The sequence below is a fragment of the Colias croceus genome, chromosome 12, assembly GCF_905220415.1.
Source record: "Colias croceus chromosome 12, ilColCroc2.1".
NCBI classification, from domain to species: Eukaryota; Metazoa; Arthropoda; class Insecta; order Lepidoptera; family Pieridae; genus Colias; species Colias croceus.
The window spans coordinates 3,711,275-3,731,220 of NC_059548.1; the positions used below are offsets into that span (position 1 = coordinate 3,711,275).

The 19,946-nt window shown below is 34.9% G+C and overlaps 3 protein-coding genes across 4 annotated transcripts; 1 reads left to right on the forward strand and 2 right to left on the reverse strand.

Annotated features, from left to right (window-relative positions):
• The first annotated feature begins 6,360 nt into the window (after positions 1-6,360).
• On the forward strand, positions 6,361-7,653 carry LOC123696059. Its single transcript, XM_045642065.1, has 2 exons — positions 6,361-6,642; positions 7,059-7,653. Exons 1-2 carry the CDS (start codon positions 6,627-6,629, stop codon positions 7,604-7,606), a joined length of 564 nt encoding a protein of 187 aa, XP_045498021.1. The 5' UTR covers positions 6,361-6,626; the 3' UTR covers positions 7,607-7,653.
• Position 7,654: 1 nt separating this feature from the next.
• Positions 7,655-17,781, reverse strand: LOC123696014 (mediator of RNA polymerase II transcription subunit 1). Of its 2 annotated transcripts, XM_045641993.1 has the most exons (14): positions 17,719-17,757; positions 17,392-17,569; positions 17,115-17,248; positions 16,742-16,865; positions 16,250-16,366; positions 15,520-15,658; positions 14,890-15,136; positions 14,476-14,602; positions 14,253-14,375; positions 13,645-13,825; positions 12,570-12,804; positions 11,726-11,910; positions 11,079-11,490; positions 7,655-10,995 (listed from the first exon to the last, which is right to left on the reverse strand). In XM_045641993.1, the coding sequence occupies exons 2-14, from the start codon at positions 17,548-17,550 to the stop codon at positions 8,418-8,420; spliced, it is 4,761 nt and encodes a 1,586-aa protein (XP_045497949.1). In that variant the 5' UTR covers positions 17,551-17,569; positions 17,719-17,757; the 3' UTR covers positions 7,655-8,417. The 2 variants fall into 2 exon arrangements, with proteins under 2 accessions (XP_045497949.1, XP_045497948.1); XM_045641992.1 differs by having other exon boundaries at positions 17,392-17,781.
• Positions 17,782-19,039: 1,258 nt separating this feature from the next.
• Positions 19,040-19,366, reverse strand: LOC123696213 (protein GVQW3-like). Its single transcript, XM_045642278.1, has one exon. It carries the CDS (start codon positions 19,364-19,366, stop codon positions 19,040-19,042), a length of 327 nt encoding a protein of 108 aa, XP_045498234.1.
• Positions 19,367-19,946: the final 580 nt, after the last annotated feature.

The window sequence follows — 19,946 nt, forward strand, 5'->3', positions numbered from 1 at the left end:
AGCGGACACGGACCTTGAATTACATATGAGTTTGTACCCATCAACGTGACATACGAATCATTCATTCTAACTTTATTTCTTTTCGTGCTATGTACACAGAAATCACGATTCTCTTTGAATTGCTTACAGATAAGTTTTCTAAGAGTTTTCTAGATAATGTTCGTAAATTTTGCACAGATTAATCTTAGCAAAAGTCTAATCAGATACTTAAGCAGATAGTAGATACACATATGTAAATCAAGATTATTCAATAAGTTGTCGTCTTGTGGAAATGAATCATAGGAACACCTAGTTATCGGAAAGTGTACTTATCACTAGAAAGACGGTCTAACACTCGAAAAGACTTCACATAGGTAACACTACAGAATACCAAGATATAAAATATCTATGAAATAATATTTTCTACTTCTTTTGTATCATCCGTATTCAAAGCCTTATTTTTATATATATGTTAACGGAAATGTATGTAATCCGTCATTGAATAAAATTCCTAGGAATTGTATGTAATTCCTAAAATCGCACGGAAATGTGTGGGAGTAAATGATTTTATACACATTTCCTAAATAGCAATCGGAAATGTAAAACATCTTAAATTGGAAATTTGGAAGGTACGAAGGTAAATGTGTATGTCGCAGTCGGATTGTATAATCCGCCGTATTACAAATGGTCGGCATTTTGTATATGCCGAAAATTCGTAATCAGAAATTTTTGGTGGGTTCGCGTTTTTTTAAACTACACAGAAATAGTAGGCTTGCGACCGTCTTTTTGGAGAATTTTGGAAAAAGACGATTTTCGGCATATTAAGTACAAAATGCCGGCCGTTTGTAATACGGCGGATTATACAATCCGATCGTACATACAATATTTATTTATATAAAGTAGGTAGCAATGAGCATAGTAGCTGGTAGGTATGTCAGTTCTTATAAACTTTATGGCATAAATTAAGTAGGTATCCATACTAGTATGTTAAAAGTTTAAAGCTTAAAAGCAACGGAAAGATAGAGCTACGACGACTAGACACGAGGATAATATTTCATAATATTATTCAATAAAATAGGGAGGTCTTATTTTTTATCAATATGAATATCTACTTAATCATGTTTAAACTAAAAGACATACAACATAGGTACTTACAAACGTAGTTAAATGAGAAAATCATTGTTGAACTTTCGTGTAGTATTTTTAGTACCGGGTATGTGCCAGATACCTAACTTGTTCACATGGATCAAATAAAATTTTTCGCTTCCAGGTCAACTTGACTGACTGACATGATATAGGTTGCCTTTGCCGATGATAGCCACATTAATTGAAGCTAACGCCGCGCCAACGTGATATGTCCGGATGTTTAGATATGGTAATCGGTATAACTATCATCGTTTATATAATTAGGACACAAAATATTCTTGTTCATATTTAAATCTAAATTGATAAGCCTTTTTCACACATGATCACACAATATAATAAAAGCAACAGATGTTAACGGTGTCAAATCTCGAAGCTTCGCTGAGCTAAAAGCCCGCTCGGACGATACCTATTTTATACGAATCATATTTTGATTAGATTCAGATCTGCAGCGGTCATGGCAAAGATTTTAATACCGTTATGTAAGAAAGTCTGAAAAACAACTTGATATAAATAGAATTGAAGTACCGTAACCTAATAAACCTAGCTTGTTGAAATTTAACAAAAAAAAGTACATTCATCTGAATTTCTCTGAAATAGTTAGTGCCTACTATTTGATAACATGAGGTTAATTTTAAGGTTATTTGATTTCTGTTATTAAAATGTTTCGTCCATAAAATTCTTATCTGTGTTAAACGTGACAATTGGCATGGAATTATAGCTATGAATATGAAAATTATATTATCACCATTGATTCTGTAATGGTTAAGTACCGATTTATTGACGTATGGTACCTATTATTTAATTTTAAATACGGTTCTCACGAAGCATAACTAATTTAAAATATTTCCGGAGGCTCTCAAGTTTTTTCTATCTGCTCGACTTATAAATCAGGAAAGCAAGCATCAGCGTAGTCAATTTTGGAATGAGAAGGGACTGCAGTGCTTTCATAACTTTGGTCAATATTGATAAGAAATTACGAAGACGCCGCAATGAACTGGAAGCAGCATAACTGACTCAGTTCTTGAATGTGATGTGACCAAGATAGCGTCTGATCACATAACATAATATAAAGAGCTCTGATATTTGGTAGGGACTACTGATAACGAAGACCTGACTGTTCGAAGGATGGATTTTTAGGCCAAATTGATCGCACTATGTTACTATTTTGGTCAGTTCGTTGTTGATGGAATGAACTGGGTTTGGTAGGTTATCACTAGGAACTGTCACTGTGTGTAGATCTGTAAATCGTCGGCAAAAATATGGTAGGGAGAAGTTAATTGAGTTGTGAGATTGTTAATAAATATGGCAAATAGGAGACGTGACAAGACCAAGATGAATGTTTGTTATTCATCAGAATTCGCAGCCGCCGATCGCCCAGGTAACTTTGAAACCAGTTAAAATTAATAATTTTGAAAAACTAACCAGTTGCATACCTATTACGTATAAGCACGGAGATAATAATTTTCATAATATGTACTTATATAATGCAAAAAAGCTGCTGTTATTTGTTGTTCATTTATGCAGATATTATGATCTAACGTATTGAAGACTTGACTTTTAAAAAAATGGCCAAGCTCGTGTTCACGCCGCGGCCGTTTTTATCAAGAATCAAGATAAGCTTCAATACCTACAGTCTACAGTTTTATGTTTTATAGAAGATGTCGGTCAACAGTGTCATTATAAGCTTCATGAAATTGCATGGTACTTACACATAGGTAAGTAGGTACCACTAATACTAATACGGCATAATTTAATATTTTCTCACATTATACCTAGGTATATGTCATTATAAACAATACCTACCTACATATTATGTATATCGAGGATAGGTACTAGTAACTCAAGTTGTCTCTATCATCCATCAAGTACCGTAACTGAAAAATATGACGACATCATTGAGGAAATCATTCTGAAGGTCGTGTTTGTGAGATTTGATTATATTATTATATAACTTCTATTTTTATACTTTACTTCTCTATTTTGAATATTATGTAACTACCTAGTATGTATAGACAAAATAAACATCCAAAACCAGTTGCTATTTGTATATGGACTACAAGTAGGAGTGTCATCTGAAATACACAGAATACCTACCTATTTTAGTACTTACCTACTTATAAACCTATTCCTGTTACCTTTTAAAACAGAAGTAGATAGTAAGTAGTAAGTAGTATTTTGTCAAGTCTAGAAGATAAGTTATCACTTACCATCTAAAAACACTATGTTAATTAATTAGTTTGTGTTTCAATAATGGCGGAATTGGTATTTACAGGAAAAGGGTACCAAGGTAAATAAAATATACCTGAAAAAATATACCTATTGTTAATAACCTCTACCTACAGGCACACTACAGGGAAGCATCTGCAGACTGCATGCATTCGATGACGCTAAACCACAAACCCTCTTGTAAATTTTGTAATCATCTATGTCTATGAGAAAGATCATTCTTTTAATACCTCTACATTTTTAATCGACTTCAAAAAAAGAGGAGGTTATCAATTCGGCCGGTATGTTTTTTTTTTATGTATGTACACCGATTACTCCGAGGTTTCTGAACCGATTTACGTGATTCTTTTTTTGTTCGATGCGGGATGGTGTCGAATTGGTCCCATAAAAATTTTATTCGGATAGGCCCAGTAGTTTTTATTTTATGAGCATTTTTATCTGTATTTGTAAATGTTGCAAGTGCAAGTTTGAAGTCGGTTGTTTTTAACGCAGTTATCTACTTGTTATATGCTGTATTTCATCCTGTCTTATATTAATGTTCTATTATTTATGTGACTAGTTATTTTATCCGTCTGCGTGACTGTAAATACCAGTAAATACTGACTCGTACCTAGATTTTTCTCCAGAGAGGTGTACACATGAAATAAACAGTAAACAACACTTGTTATTGTTTTTACAGTGATTCTTGTTTTACAACACGTTTGAATATGTTGAATTTGTATGGTGTTTACATTCATATTTTAATTGCATGTGATTACCTCATTATAATAAGCAACAAATTATTGCGCATTGAGTGAGTCTACATAATATGTAGTTGATCCATATTCATTTTAATTATTTATACCTCACTAAGTAAGAGCCGCGACGTTCGTTCACCAGGATAACGGAGTTTCTTAGGCCGCGTTTCCACCTGCAAGAAAACTTCCGCGAGAAATGTCCGACAGTCTGTCTGACAGCAACTTGCAAGTCTACTTGCAGGTGGAAACGCGGAATTAGACTTGCAAGTTGCTGTCGGACAGACTATCAGACATTTCTCGCGGAAGTTTTCTTGCAGGTCGACAGGCGGCCTTAGATTTTTACAAATAAAACCTATTTTCTACGAAATTCCCCGCAACCCAAATAAAGATATAATTATCACTATACTGTACATAAGGATAATTAAGGATATAGGTATAATCTACATACTTAAAAGTTTGAGGAAAAAATAGTGGTGGACGGCTGGTAAAGTCAATGGTAGTTGAATTTCAATGAATTGAATTAAAATATAACTCTTTAAAAATAAATGTATGTAATTCTTGAGACATGAAAAATAAAATTTTCGTAAATGAAATGTAAAACTAGACCGACTTTCTAAAAAAGAAGATTAAAGGGAAGAGGGGCCGTGACACAATCCTATTACCTACCTACTTACCTGACATTTGAATATCTTACATACAAATACAATATTTATAATCAACAAGGCATTCAACTTTAAACTTTAGTTAAGTAGTTCGAACATTCCTTTCTAAACACTACATTAAAATATACGGATCAAATAAATACGATACCCCTTGCAATAAAATACTTTAATAATATAACGTGTAACTACAACTTTGCTCGTAAAACATAGAGTAGGAGTAGGTATACTTAAAGAGTACATATTAAAGAAAAATCCTATTGGTTTTATCACAGAACAGTGGTTTTATGATAGTCGATACTTGTCATTTCGAGAACGTAATAGTATAATAATATTATAACCTCTCCATTTGGATAAGGATAAAATACTCGCGAATCTTTTGACCTTTCACGAGTTGTTTTTTGGTAATTTTTGTCGAGCAAGGTTGTTATCTGATATTGTCAATGTCGGTATTTTAAACAAAGACTTCCTTAGCGTCGGATGAACAATACTATATTTTAGAGATATTACCTGATTTCATTGGAGGTTAATAATGTTGCCTATATACCATATACGTTGGAAATATTTTATTTCTGTATATAAATAATATTGTTACCTTCTATCTATCTCAATAATGAGGAGGGCACTCATTTTTTGTTATAAAATTCTTACATCAGCAGAATGGCTTCATATTTGATTAAGTGACAGATTATATTTCTTTTTTAAGGCCTAATCTCGGATCAAGAGGTCAAGCCGAAGAAGGGATCTTTTGGATTTGGAAAAAAAGGACGACGATTTAGTTCAAGGTTTAGAATAATAATTATACCCGCTGAGCTATGATAAAGGTAAAGGAATCCATGTAATAATACAATGGCAGACGGTTTTTGACGATGTTTTTATAAGACTTTTTGTGTTGAAGAACAAGTCTTATTGTTATTTGACTTACAGCGGGCCTTATATCTAGTTATAAGCATTTTAGAGACTTCAGGTAGCCTGCAAACAGTTAACAGACAAACACGCATACAAATACAATACCAACCTGCCACGTGCATTTACGTGATTATCAAATAATAATTAGATAATGATATATGCAGTAGTTTCATATCTGTTTTAATTAGATTTTTATTGAAACCAGATAGTTACTTACTTTAATTTTATTTGTTTTTAACTCAATTTCAATTTATTAAACAATAATTGATTTTAAATTATTGTTTAATAAATGTAATAATAAATATAACTAGTTAGTTAGTAACCTAATAAATTTATCATATAGGTGTGGACTGTGGACGAATTGTAATCCTTACAGATTATAAATACAAAAAAAAACCCTATTAGTTAGGCTTTCAAGTTTAACGTCTAAACTTGGTTCAGGTTTCACGCCTAAACCAATTTCATTAAAAATGGATAACTGAACCAATGACAATCAGAGGACAGTGCAGTGAGCGAAGTCGCTTTTTGAAAGACAGTCTTGTAAAAAGGCATTTTATAATTTTCCTCAACAATACGTTAATATTAATATAATTTTTCTATTCTTTATAAATTTAAATTTATAATATTAATATAATTGACAGTATATTTGCTTACATCATGAACAGATGAAGTGACTATTATTACCGTTCTAAGATGACTTTAACTAATCATCTCCGTTTGTCATGGCTTCTTTTATGAAAATAATTTTCTTGATAGTGTTTTCCATTTTCATGTTTGGTTCGCAAATACAAGCAAAGCCCGTCGATGACAAAAATGTGGCTGAGGCATCCGACGAAATGATGGAAACAGCTGAATTTCAGTTCTTACCTCGATTTGCTATGAGAAGATTGAAGGAGAGACGCGAGAAGGCCCGAGCTGAGAGAAGGAACAATCAAAACCAGGGAAGAATGTACCAAGCGTATAGACCCAGATGTCCAGACAGATATGTAAGTTTTGTATAAGTCACTTTAAAATAAGTATAGGACTCTAGGCGATTAATATGTTTTTAAGAACAATAAAGCATTTTCGGTGTTAGTTTCTAGTAAATAAACCAATTCAGATTTTGGAATCTTATATAATATACTTATTCACCAGATAAAAGTAAATTTTAAAGTATTAAAAACTCTTATGTTTAAATCGAGGATGTCCTACTGCCCTACAAAAGTAACCCCTGAGCCAGTGTGAAATCAAATATGTCTCATAAAGGCATTGTTATGATCTACATTACTTAGTTCTAATAGCTTATTTCAATACGAGAAAAATTAACACCTTTCTTCGACCTAGTTTTCCCAATATATATACCTTGGATGTCTCGTAAATTTGTCAGTTATCTCAAAGCTAATATTTTTATTTCAATTTGTAGTAAAAATGAAGGCGCAAGTAATTTTCTCCGTGGCATTGTGGCTTACCGCATACGCAAGTTCAACTACTGAAAATGCAGATATTTTTAATTTAATACAAACTGAAAACAATGAACCAGAACCAATAGAGGAAATAAATTTGGTCAATAGTGATTTGGAACAAAAGGCTGACGAATTGAATTCAAGTAGTGAATCATATAATTTGGTGTCAAATGTTGACGCAACCATGGACATCGTTATTGAAGAAAATATTCAAACACCGTTAAACACTTTGATTCCTGAAACACCCGAAGTTGATGTAGACGAGGTGGCAATAGCTGATGAAGAAATTTTATACAATGACGTCGTTAATAGAGATCCGAGTGAAATAATGGACACTGCGGCTGGATTTGTGCCCATCCCTATCATTAAAAGGAGACAAAAACCACAAAAGCGATACGGATTACGCAGACATTTCTTAAGGAATCCTTATAGGAGATATCAGCCCTTTTACCCGTATTATTACTACAGGTTTTACCGCCCTAGCTCTCTCAGATATTTTTATTATTAATTTTTAAGCTATATTACTAGGTTTCTTTTTATATAAATAAAAAAAATATAAGAATGAATGGATCACGTTTATTTCAACCATCCTAAGGTATAAACATAAATGTCTTAACCATTTTTACATTATTATTAGAATATACTTATTCTAAAATAATTATCTATATACATATTTAAAACAATTCGGTAAACTCCTGGTGGGCCCATAAATACATAGGAAATATGTTTTTATGCTGGTTATAGTTTTAAATTTTGCGTCAAAATAAGACAAATTGGACGTATCTACGCCTTCATAAATTTATTATTATATAAATCAAAATTCTTGCCAAAGCACTACACTCAATAAATTTCTAAGAACCTAGCTAATTCAGAAATGTATAAAATAGTTAGGATTAAATAAGATTAAGTCAAAGGTACTAAAACATGCTTAAAATGCCATATTATGTAGGTGTAATAGAATATGGTTACATGTAGGTACTTAATATAAAATCAAATAATAAGATATCCCTCAAACTAAGCACGTATAAATAAAGGTTATAAATATTGTTTAGAACAAGAGAATTTAACTGACTTATACACATATAACTATAGTTTTATAGTATGTTAGTAATACTTTACACAAAAGTATCGTTTAAATATTATTTGTATTTTGGCCAGTTACATTACACAAAAACAGTATGATTAAATAATATTTGATTACAGCAGTTTGGTTTTTAGTAAAATAAATAAACATTTTCTTGTCTTTGCTTACTAATAGAGTTACCTATACTACACTTATATTTATAATTTAATTAAATACGTACAATTTTTTTGTATCCTTATTTACCTGGTCCTACGAGAGCTTCATCCATTAACTCATCATCAGTTATGCAAGGAGAGTTAGAATGGGGCGACGCCGCTACTAAAGGGGACGGGGCCGGACTTTTTGCAAGCTGTAAGAGTGCAGGAGAGGCTGGGTACACGGGTCGGACGGCCACCATACCTGACACTTTACTACCCGACGATGATGAGAAATCTAAAAGCATTTCAGCCGCCTCTTGGGGAGTAGTTGCACCACTACGCGGCACGGAACCGCTAACCGGCGGTTTCATACACGAATCAGCACCTTTTCTGTCTTCAGAGCTTCCCTTGGGAGCAGGAAACCCCTTTGCCATATCTGTTTTAAAATCCAGAGGCATTAGAGGATATGATCCAGAATAAGCATCTTTTGGATCTTCTTTAATTCTTTGGGGACTTTCGCCTTTTCCTAAGCTATCAGACAACACCTTGGCAAACTCTGATGGGTCAGTTTTGTTTCCCAACGTTTTAGGGCTTACACCTCCCATGTTTAGAAGAGGCTTCGGTACATTTAGTGGATAACCAGACTTCTGCATTGGGTCAGAGCCTCTATTTGGACTATCGAAGTGTGGAAAGGGATATTTGTTTTGGTCCACCGATCTACTAAAGTCATTTACCATTGAGCGGCTGTCGTATTGCGATACTGGGCTGTTTTTGTCAGGAGTGTTTTGATTCTTCAGCTTCGGTATTTGAAACTTACTGGTGTCTAATGGTTTTATCAATCCTTCGACTAAGAAACTAGCGTCTTTTGCTGAACTTTTAAATCTATCACCATCGATTTCGTCTCGTGAACCACTGGGACTAGAATGTCGTTCAGATTTTGAGGAAAATATTGATTTCTCAGAATTATTCATAAGTTTAGTTCGAGCTTTTTCTCGTTCTCTATCACGAATGATTTTGGCAAGATCAGAACTACTGCTTTTTGGAGAACCTGAACTTGATTTAGAGCCAGATTTCGATAAATTTATGCCAGACGTGTTGCTACTTGAAGATTTAGAATAAGGCACTTTAGATGCAGCACTAGTATTGCTAGAGCTAGAAGATTCGGAGGGACTCATATTGGCTTTAGGTGGTGTGGATCCTGGTGTCAATGAACCGGATTTAGATGATTGCATAACTTGAGTTTTTTTAGATGCCGGGCCACTTATAACACCTGGTTTTAAGCCTGTGTGAGTTTTAGGAGAGCCTTGGCTCGGCGGTGTAAGCTGAGGTGAGGATTGCTTACTGGATCCAGAATAATTTATTTTCGAATTACTACTAGATGATTCTTTCGACCTTGTTTTGTTAATTGTAATTTTCATACCATCTAAACTTGGCTTTACCATATACTCTTGGTTTTTACTTTCACTCACTTTTAGATTACTAGATGTCGCGTTATTTTTTACATCATTAAATTTGTTGCTACTACTTGAGCCCGTTTTAGCGCTTCCGATATCAGAATCGGTACCGCAATGCTGTGCGGACTTCAACTTGTCTATAACGGCACTAAGAGATCCTTTTCTATTTCGAGCTTGGCTTGGTGCATTTGATTTATTTACTTCGATATTAGGTGGTGAAATTAACGGTTCAGTTACGGGGCTGTCACACGAAACTGGTGTTATTTCAAGTTGTTTTAATTTCATTGGGTTTTTTAGTTTTGGGCTGCTTCTACCAGAACTAGAAAAAGATAGACCAGAATGTTTTTTTTCTTTGTCTCTAGAAGTCAAAGACGTGGAACCATAGCAGTCTTTGGATATCTTTTTTGTAAGATCATAACCCGTTGTACCGGATTTACCTGAAGGTGACCCACTGGTTGCAGACTTTAAAGTTGACATACTTGGTTTTCCAGATCCAGAGGAACTATGTTTAGGGGAAGAAATACTGTGGTTTTTTGGACTAGAATACCCAGGTAAATGTTTTGGACTGCTTTGTACTGGGGAATGTCTAGGGCTGTTGTGATGACTCGATGTTCCGGAGGGTTTTCCCATACCCTTTACTGTATTAGGACTTGGCGATTTAGTAATTGAAACTGATCTGCCGTGAGTAGGACTAGGACTAAATTTTCTTAAAATCGAGTTTGGGGAAGTCGATCGCATGGGTGAGCCGTCAGTCGGTTTGATACTAACAGAAACAGGTTTTGTTAGAGGATCTTGTTTGGGCGGAACTTTTTCTGGTGGTCCCATGGAATCATCTCTGCGCCGTTTCTTTTTCTTCTCTTTACTTCGTTCTTCAGACTTGCTCGATTTCTTCTCCGACCGTATGCGATCATCCATCGACTTCATTTGAGACGATGTTATTGGAGTTATTGTAATAGAGCTCGGCAAAGCGGCAGGCGGAGCGGCTGTTATTGGAATTATTTCGATACCAGGTCTCCTATCGAGACAAAGCATTGAAGTTAAATTTGATCCAGAACTGGGCTGATTTGAAGAGTTGGAAGAAATCGGAGTAATACTCACGGACGATGGCATATACGATTTACCGTCAGTGAGATCTAAAAGCAAAGAAGATGTACTTCTACGCGCCTCAGCTTCTTTGTTTTTCAGCTTTTGCCTTTTGTGCTCAGACTTATGAAAAGAATTCCTGTAAAAATAATATTGATTATTGTTATATTATGATATTCGTGATTTATTGTTTCATTTATGTGAATAAAAGTATTTAAATACCTGATTATATCTTCAACATCTCCATCGTTCGAGTTATCCATATCAGATGAAGTTCTGTTCTCTGGTCCACCGAGAGCGTCAGCCGTGTCCATCGCAGATAGCTCGAGATCTGATGCGAATTCATTCTGAGAGACCGATGACTCCTGACCTTCGATATCATCATTTGTAGAATTACTATTCATGGTATTATCATCTTCATTTCCATAACCTTCAGAATTGTCACTTTCACTATCGGAGTCACCTAAATCACCGATACCGGGCTTCCCTTTCTTTTGCGACGCTGACCACAATCCCGTATCGGATTTACGTTTCTTTGGTTTTCGGTCATCAGATAATTGAGATTTCAATTCTCCAGTGCCAGCATCTTGGCACATCATAGATAAGTGATGCTGTTGCTCGGAAAGGTATGTACCTGTTAAAGTAAAAATAAAAGTATATATTATATAATATGACGCTCGGTTTGATTCAATTAAAAAAAACTGCATCTCTGCGTAGACTGATAGTACATTTCAGTACGGAAATATAAATAGTGGTTGTTTGGTAAATTTTAATGTTTTGTTAGTTTATCTGTCTGTTAAAAGGTTCTGTCAAACTATACAGGTCGAATAATATTTTTTTTGTTTAGGTACAAATATATAATCGCTCACCCCCCTGGTGCGGGTGCGACACGGCGGAGGGGTAGAGCGCGCGCGCGTGCGGCGCCGGCTCGTGCTTCACGTCGCCGCCGGGGTCGATGCCCCCCAGGCCGCAGCTAAAATTTGACTCCAACCCGGAGTAGCCGCCGTTCATGTGCTTCGCCGCCGCCTCGCGCTCCCATATTTTTATCAATGATCTGTGTACGGATAATAATTAATATATTATGGTCATCAAGTGACAGATACATTCAATAAGCGTAAGTTAAATAAAATGTTTAAAAAGCAAAAGTTCCACGAGAAGTAAGAACCACAGACACAATAGAAATTCTATTGTGTCTGGGACCGATCGGGCCGCTTGGGGCTCAATGGGTTAATTATTATAAAATAAAAGGAGTATTCTCGATCAATCATCATGTCAATCAAAGTAATCGAAGTCAATCGACCTTCAATTATTAAACAATACTTCATTATTACTAAAATAAATTGTTACAAAAATTAACTAAAACTAAAATATTAAGCCACTTTGACCATATATACTTATTTTACTTCGTCATTCTTAGATCGTGTAAAAATAGCATAATATTATATAATTAATTAATTAGTCAACATTGACATTTGTAAGATTTAGCTATTTGAAAGAAAGAAAGAAAGAAAAGAAATTTATTGCCAAAAAAAAAAAAACAGCCAAACACATTATAAAATTTATCTTAAAATTAGGCAAACGGATACAGCCTCAGCAAAATGCTGCACAAAAGCAGCGCTGAATAAAAATTTATATTTATTTATATTTATATTTGTCCAATCGCATCTCGTAGTCGCTGAACGAATCACCTCAGTTCCTATAGCCACCGCTTACCTCAGAGTGACGGGTATCGAGTGGCTCTTCTGCAGCACCTTGGTGATGTACTCGTCGACGTGTTCGCGCGGCGGCGCGTGCAGCGCGCACACGGCGGCGCGCGGCGCGGCCGGCTCGCCCAGCTCCAGTTCCACCGTCGCCATGCTCTCGTCCAGCGGGTGCTCCAGCGATATCGAGATGTGTTGCCATGACAACGCGCTCACTTCGAACATAAGCACGTTCTCTAGGTCCACCGCTATGGAAAACGACGGAATAAGTTTTAAAAAAATAAAAATTATTTAATTACTAGGTTTCCGCCCGCGGCTTCGCACGCGCAGTCAAAGAAAAACCCGCATAGTTCCCGTCCCGTGGGATTTCCGGGATTGAGTCATTTTCCCGGGATATAAAGTAGCCTATGTCCTTTCTCGGGTATCAAAATATCTCCATACCAAATTTCATGAAAATTGGTTCAGTAGTTTAGCAGACAGAGTTACTTTCGCATTTATAATATTAGTATGGACTACCCCACTATTTACATAGACTTTAAAGAAAATCTATTTCTTAAAAAATATTTAGCAAAAATGTTTAGTTTTCAGATTTAAATAATGATGGGAGTTGTGAAAAGATAGGTTACATTCATCGAACACTAGAAAGTTTTCGAAAAATTTAATAAAATATGAATTTCAATCGATTATTGTATTGAAGTTCATATTAAGTCTTTTTCTTTTCAACTAGGGACATCTCCACCGCGTACCGGTATATTTTTTGACGGGTCTGGGAGAACAAATTAATCTGAAATCAAATCACTGTCGATAATTGCAAACGTGTTGATAATGATATTTAAAAAACAGGTTCTTCTCTGCAAAATCTGGTTTCCGTACCGTAAACGTAAATACATAATTATTTTTCGAAGATCGATATTATCATTCAAAAGCACCTCTAAATGAAGTCTTTTTTTATGTTATGGGGAGGCAAACGAGCGGACGCACTGCCTGGCGGTAAGCAGGTTGCGTCGCCCATAGACCATAACAGAGGTTATGGTTGTTGCCTACCAGAGAGATATTGGAAGGATTAATAAATAAATGTTTTAGCGAACCTTGTTTAGTCTGCGGCCGCACGCAGGAGGCGACGAGCGTGTTGAACAGCGCCTGCTGGCGCAGCGCCGCCAGCAGCTGCGGCACGTGCGACGGGTGCGTGAACGGCACGCTCGACACCACGCACCCGCCCAGACCGCGCCGCTCGCACAGGAAGTAGCACTGCCATTGGTCGGGGAGTTTCTGCATAATAATTTATTTATTTATACAATACAATAATACAATTCATTATAAATATAAGTTAAACTGGCGCAAACATAATCTCTTTAGAGATTTACCGCGCGCCAGCGCCGTCGACATACAAAATAAAGATACGATAATATTGACAAACAATAATATTTTGATTGTTTTAATTGTCCATATAGAACATCATTTAATAGGACATTTTAATGTTTTAAACTAATATGTACTAATTTTTTTGTAAAATATTTCAAATGATCAATGTTTTGAAATGATTTGATATAGAAAATCATAGATAGATAAACATTTATTTTAAGGATGAATAACACGCGGAAGAAGAAAAAACAAAACAAAGTGGAGGATGTGATGAACTTTTTATAAAGTGGCATAAAATAAATATAAATATTATATTTCAAAAAAAGTAACTTACCACAAAAAGTCCTTTACTAAGATTCAACTCTATAATTTTTCCAGGTACTAGATTGTTATAAGCCTGCTGTGCGATCAGACCAAGCATTGGCTTCGGATTCGCCCAATCTCCAGATATTTCAACCTTTTGAAAACACAAATAAGTTGTAAGAATATAAATTAAGATAAATTAACGTATGCATTTTTATCATGTTAAATTCTACATTAACTAACGATTTTCTTACCTCAGTAGTAGCATGTATGAGTTTAGCCAAGCCCGCACACAGAGGCATAGGCTGGGATAACTTGAGCGTAAAGCAAGCCGGTAACATTGCGCTGTTTTGTGGCACTAGTTGCGCGTATACCGGACCACTGCAAAACAAACAACAATAAAATGTTGATTAAGTCATATAATATGCTTGATATGTAAAATCAAAAATGAATTGTTGATTTTTGTATTTCATATAATCCCAAATTGGCCTCACTGGCTTTCCGACAAAATAGTATCATATTTATCTGAAATACATATTTACATTTTGTAAACATAAATTTGTAACGATTCTACAATTAATGTCGAAGTAGAATAAAAATTTGGTATGTACTTTCAATAATATTTTTTTTAATAATCAGTTTTCCAATCTAAAATCTATACCACTTACCCTTTCCCAGCTCTCTGCGCCGTTGAAATAATTGGCACCAATTGTAATTTACTAGCCGTAGAACCCTCTAGCAGCACTAGCGCTGATTGTCCTATAGGTGTTCGTGCAGTTGCCGAGAGGGACGTAAAACCGTTGGACGCGGGTGGTCGCCCTTCCGTTATCAACTCTGGTGTTAGCGGTTGTAGACCTTTGTCTTTGTCTAGTAATTCATATGGAGATACGAAATACGTGAGACGCATTGCGTGTCCTGAAAGTGAAAGAGTAATTTAAGATTGCAAGTTTACTTTTTGATAAGTAGTAGTAATATGCAACAATGAAAATATCTTTTGATTTTTGTGAATCTTTAAAAATACCATAATATGTAGACACTTTATTAATGATTCTTCTATATTATTATCATTGCTTTATTTGTGCAATATTTCTATAGGTCCTTACATTACCATTACAGAAAAGAATGATGTGCTAAACTTAACTTATATTTATTTATTGATTTTTTATTGTCGATAGGGAAGCGCTTGACCACAATCTCGCCTGATGTGAAGCTGAGATGTGATCTAAGATGGAACGCGCTTCCCTAGAAGGTACCTGTTCACTCTATGCTTGAAGAAGATTTAGTATACAAACGCTTACCTCCTCTTCTCCTTTGAAGAAAGCCAATAGGACTCTTATGTACCTGGGTCCATGGGTCTTTTATGAAACTTTGCAACTGTCTCATTGTACATAAATCCTCTTCTAAACTCTGGAGTGCACTGAATGCTTTACATTTTATCTAAAATAAATGCAACATCACATTATTTACATATCTATGGGAATGATAATAAATAAAAGGAGATTGCCCAAGTGACTAGGGCACTTGGTATCGCAATCAAACTTATTGTGTCAAGATGAAATATAGCTCAATTTAAAGCTTGATGTTAGTACTTTTAGAAACGATTAAAGTTTTTATGTAAATAAGCCGCAGTTCGCGACAATGAAAATAAAACAATAGTTTTATTCAACACTTCAAAAAAATACTTTATCGAGTTTAAACTAACGATGAACGATAAGTTTTACATTTATTACAAGACAAATGTGAAAAGTAAATCGTAATAAACATTATTTCAAAATAAATAACGTCGAACAATTCGTCGAACACATTCATTCAACATTCATTTCAAATAGAAACTATGACATATTACGCAGGATGCTTGCAAGAGAGATAGATATATATTGTGTCAAAACAAAAACTTTTACTTTTATTTCTATTTATTCGGTATAATTACGACTTAATAGTGATAAATATGATCTTTATGTGTATCGACATTTTTATGAGTAAGGTGACATTTATGCAAATTTCCTCTATATTGATGGCTCAAGTTACCTTTTTTTCAGCGTTCAATTGATATACAGCCGTTAGTCCTTCTAGATGTGCTGTGAAATCTGCAAAGTCACCTCTGGCGATACACTGTACTAACTCTTCACAGCTTTGTTGTTCAATCTAAAAAGTCAATCAATATGATGAATTTTAACTACTACTACTAATTAAAATATCATTTGTTTTAACATCACTTCTAAAGTACTAGGCATAACATTATATTGATGGCTCAAGGTATAGGTATTTAAAATAAAGAAATTTTACAAATTTCAAATACTACAAACAATAAAGGATTGACCACACAAAATATGTTATTAATAATATTTCACAATTCTTATTCCTCAGGATAATGTTGAGCCCCAATTTTATGTGAAAAAATAACGAGGCATATTGCATCAGCACTCATTCACACACTTCTGACTTCTGGATTTATCAATTCAACCTTAGATTTAAAACTTATAGCTAAAGAAATTAGAAACACTTAAATTAAATATTTACCTTGCCTTCATGATGTATCTTAACATCTTTCACTGATCCACAAGATTCCACTAGTATTTCCAAGTAAAACATATCAGAAGATATGAAAAGATTCACCCCAGATGTGCCAACAACAAACTTTAACCTAAAATAAAATCATTCCTGTAGGTTTTAAAATAAAGAATGGAAATGTTTTAAATTTGGATACTCAAGGTTACAAAACAAGAAGATTAGGCAATTGCCGCTACTGAAACTGAATAAGTTAAACTTAATTCAATATTTTATCATTACAGTTATATAATAAACTCAAGAATACAGAACTAGAAACATAGAAGGTAGACGTGGTATAATTGCTTTAAATGAGTTTTTATTTAAGGTATGTAGGACTACTTACTCTTGCTGCCGTGACAAGCATTCCAGTCTCTCAATTAAACTCTGTAGAGATGTGACTTTGATACAATGCTGCAAACTATCTAAACATTTTTGTAGGATCATACGATCGGCTGAATCTACTGCCCAGCGCTTGTCCTGCAAAATTGATATTATTTTATGTATACCATCAATAAGGTAGTTTATTTAACTATGTAAGTATTATAGTTTTATAATTATTTGATTCTATTAATGTTCTAAAAAAATTCAAGAAAATTATAGAATATCTACAAAATGCTTACCAAAAGAGCCATCCTAACAGCTTTGGAAGTTTCACTAAGATTTTTAAATTGGGATGTTTTGGATCTAAGTTTTTCCATAAGAATTTCTTTTTGGAGCTCTTTAGATTTATCGTGAAGTCCATTTGAAGGAGCCATAGCTAAAGCTTTTGAATCCGTCATCTTTTCAATAAATTTTTATCTAATATAACAACAAACAAATTCGATAGGTATGATTTTTTTTTCTTCACACAGCTGTATTTTGTGTGATTTGTTTAATGCTAATAAAAAACTTGAATTAAGTTGCTAAACGCAACTTACGTGGAGTATAAACTAATATAAATACGAAACCTATTCTAAATATCTTTTTTCAAAGAAAATTTCCACCTTTACTGAGAAGCAAACCAAATATCAAGCCACTGGCACTAACATAAACTGTCAAATTTTTATGTCAAGTGTCAACGCCATGCCAAATGTCAATTTGAAATAAAATGTCAAATCTTCTACACTCTATGAATTAAAATAAAAAATAAAATAAAAATCATTTATTTGGAAACAATACATAAATACAAAACAAATTAGACACGACGATCGCCTCAACTAGGAACATTCCTGTGCTAGAGACGATCGACGCCTTCCTCTCCAGACTTAGCCAGTATTGTTTAGTTAACTTACATACTAGTAGACTTTACATATTTTCTAAAGTACAGAATAATAAGTAACAAATTGATTATTTTTAAATAAGGTTAATAATAACATTTCGGGCATGCAGTTTGTGTGGGTGTGTGTGTGTGTGCGTGTATTAGATCAAGGCTTAGATCAAGGTTCTTATTTTCTATGCCTATGCACATTCTTTTGTACGTAGTAGGTATACTACTCTGTCAAGAAAGTACCGGGAAAATATCAATAATACACAAAAATTTTGTTATTCATCCAAATTTATTTTATCGCCTTCAAAGTATGCTCCTTCAGAAACTATTCACATACGCCAACGAATAATCCAATCATCAAAACATTTTTTAAACGCTGTTTTCGAAATGGAGTTCAGTTCTCGCCGCGAATTCTCCTTTATGTCTTCTACCGATTGAAAACGGGTGCCACGAAGTGGTAATTTGAATTTAGGAAAAAGAAAATAGTCGGCTGGAGCCATATCTGGTGAATACGGTGGTTGCTCGATGGTATTTGTTGAGTGTTTGGACAAAAATTCGTTCACAATGATGGCCTTGTGCGAAGGCGCATCGTCGTGATGCAATATCCAAGAATTTTCTTTCCACAAAACTGGCCTTTTTCGTCGAATTTGTTCTCTTAAACGCCGCATAACGCTCAAATAATATACTTTATTTACCGTTTGACCTTCTGGCAAGAATTCCGAGTGCACAACACCGCGATAGTCAAAGAAAACAGTCAACATGACCTTGACTTGTGATCGACTTTGACGTGGTTTTTTGGTTTTGGTTCAGTTGGAAGACGCCATTCCGAAGCTCGTTGACTAGTTTGCATGTCAAACTCGTAAACCCACGTCTCGTCACCAGTAACAATGCGTTTCATGAATGTTGGGTCGGTATTGACTCGTTCTAGCTTGTCATCAGCGACTCTCATGCGATTGAGTTTTTGAAGAAAATTCAGGTCTTTTGGGACTAGCCGGGCGGCAACACGTTTCATACCCAAATGATTACTTAAAATGGTACGGACCCGACTCGTGAGATACAGAAAGATAGGCGGCCATCTCTCTCAAACTTGCATGAGGATTTTCAGTCACTATTTCCTTCACTTTTGCAATGTTAACTTCAGTTGCAGACGTTGATGGCCTACCAGATCTTTGCAAATCTTCCATCACATCTCGACCATTTTTGAACGCTTTGTACCACTTATAAGCACGTGTTTTTGATAAAGTCGATTCACCATATGCCTTCTGTAACATTTTCAGTGTCTCCGAACACGAAATTCCATTGGCGATGTAAAATTTAAGACGAACTCTTTGTTGGATGTTTTTGTCCATTATGAAATTCGCAATACACGCTAGATATTATAAAACTAAAAACAGCACTGTTTTTAATTTAAATGACGGATGCTACTCAAACTCCGCGCCAAAATAGAAAACAGTTGTACCAACCTAACAACAACAACAAAAACAAAAATTTGAATTTGGAACCATAAACAAATCATTCATTCCCGATACTTTGTTGACTGAATGTATATCTGTCAACTGTGATTCTATGGTACACCTTGCTACACCAAAAAATAAATTACTAACAATAGCTGTTGTAAAAATTTTAAAAACTTTTACTTTTATATATTTTTAAGCTATTGCATAGCTTCTATCGCGGGCCTTGAGCGCGGGGACCGAATCGAGAAATTCCGTAACGAAAAAAATAGGTACGTGTGGCACTCGGGGACTGCCGCGGTAAAGCTATTGCATAGCATGCCTTCAAGCCACACCTCCGTGCCTGTCGGAGTGGGGATCGTGAGGTTTTTCGTTACGCAATTTCTGGATTCGGTCCCAAATCTCAATATACTTAGCTTTACCGCGGCCGCGGCAGTCCCCCGAGTGCCACACGTCGTTTTTTTATGTATTAATG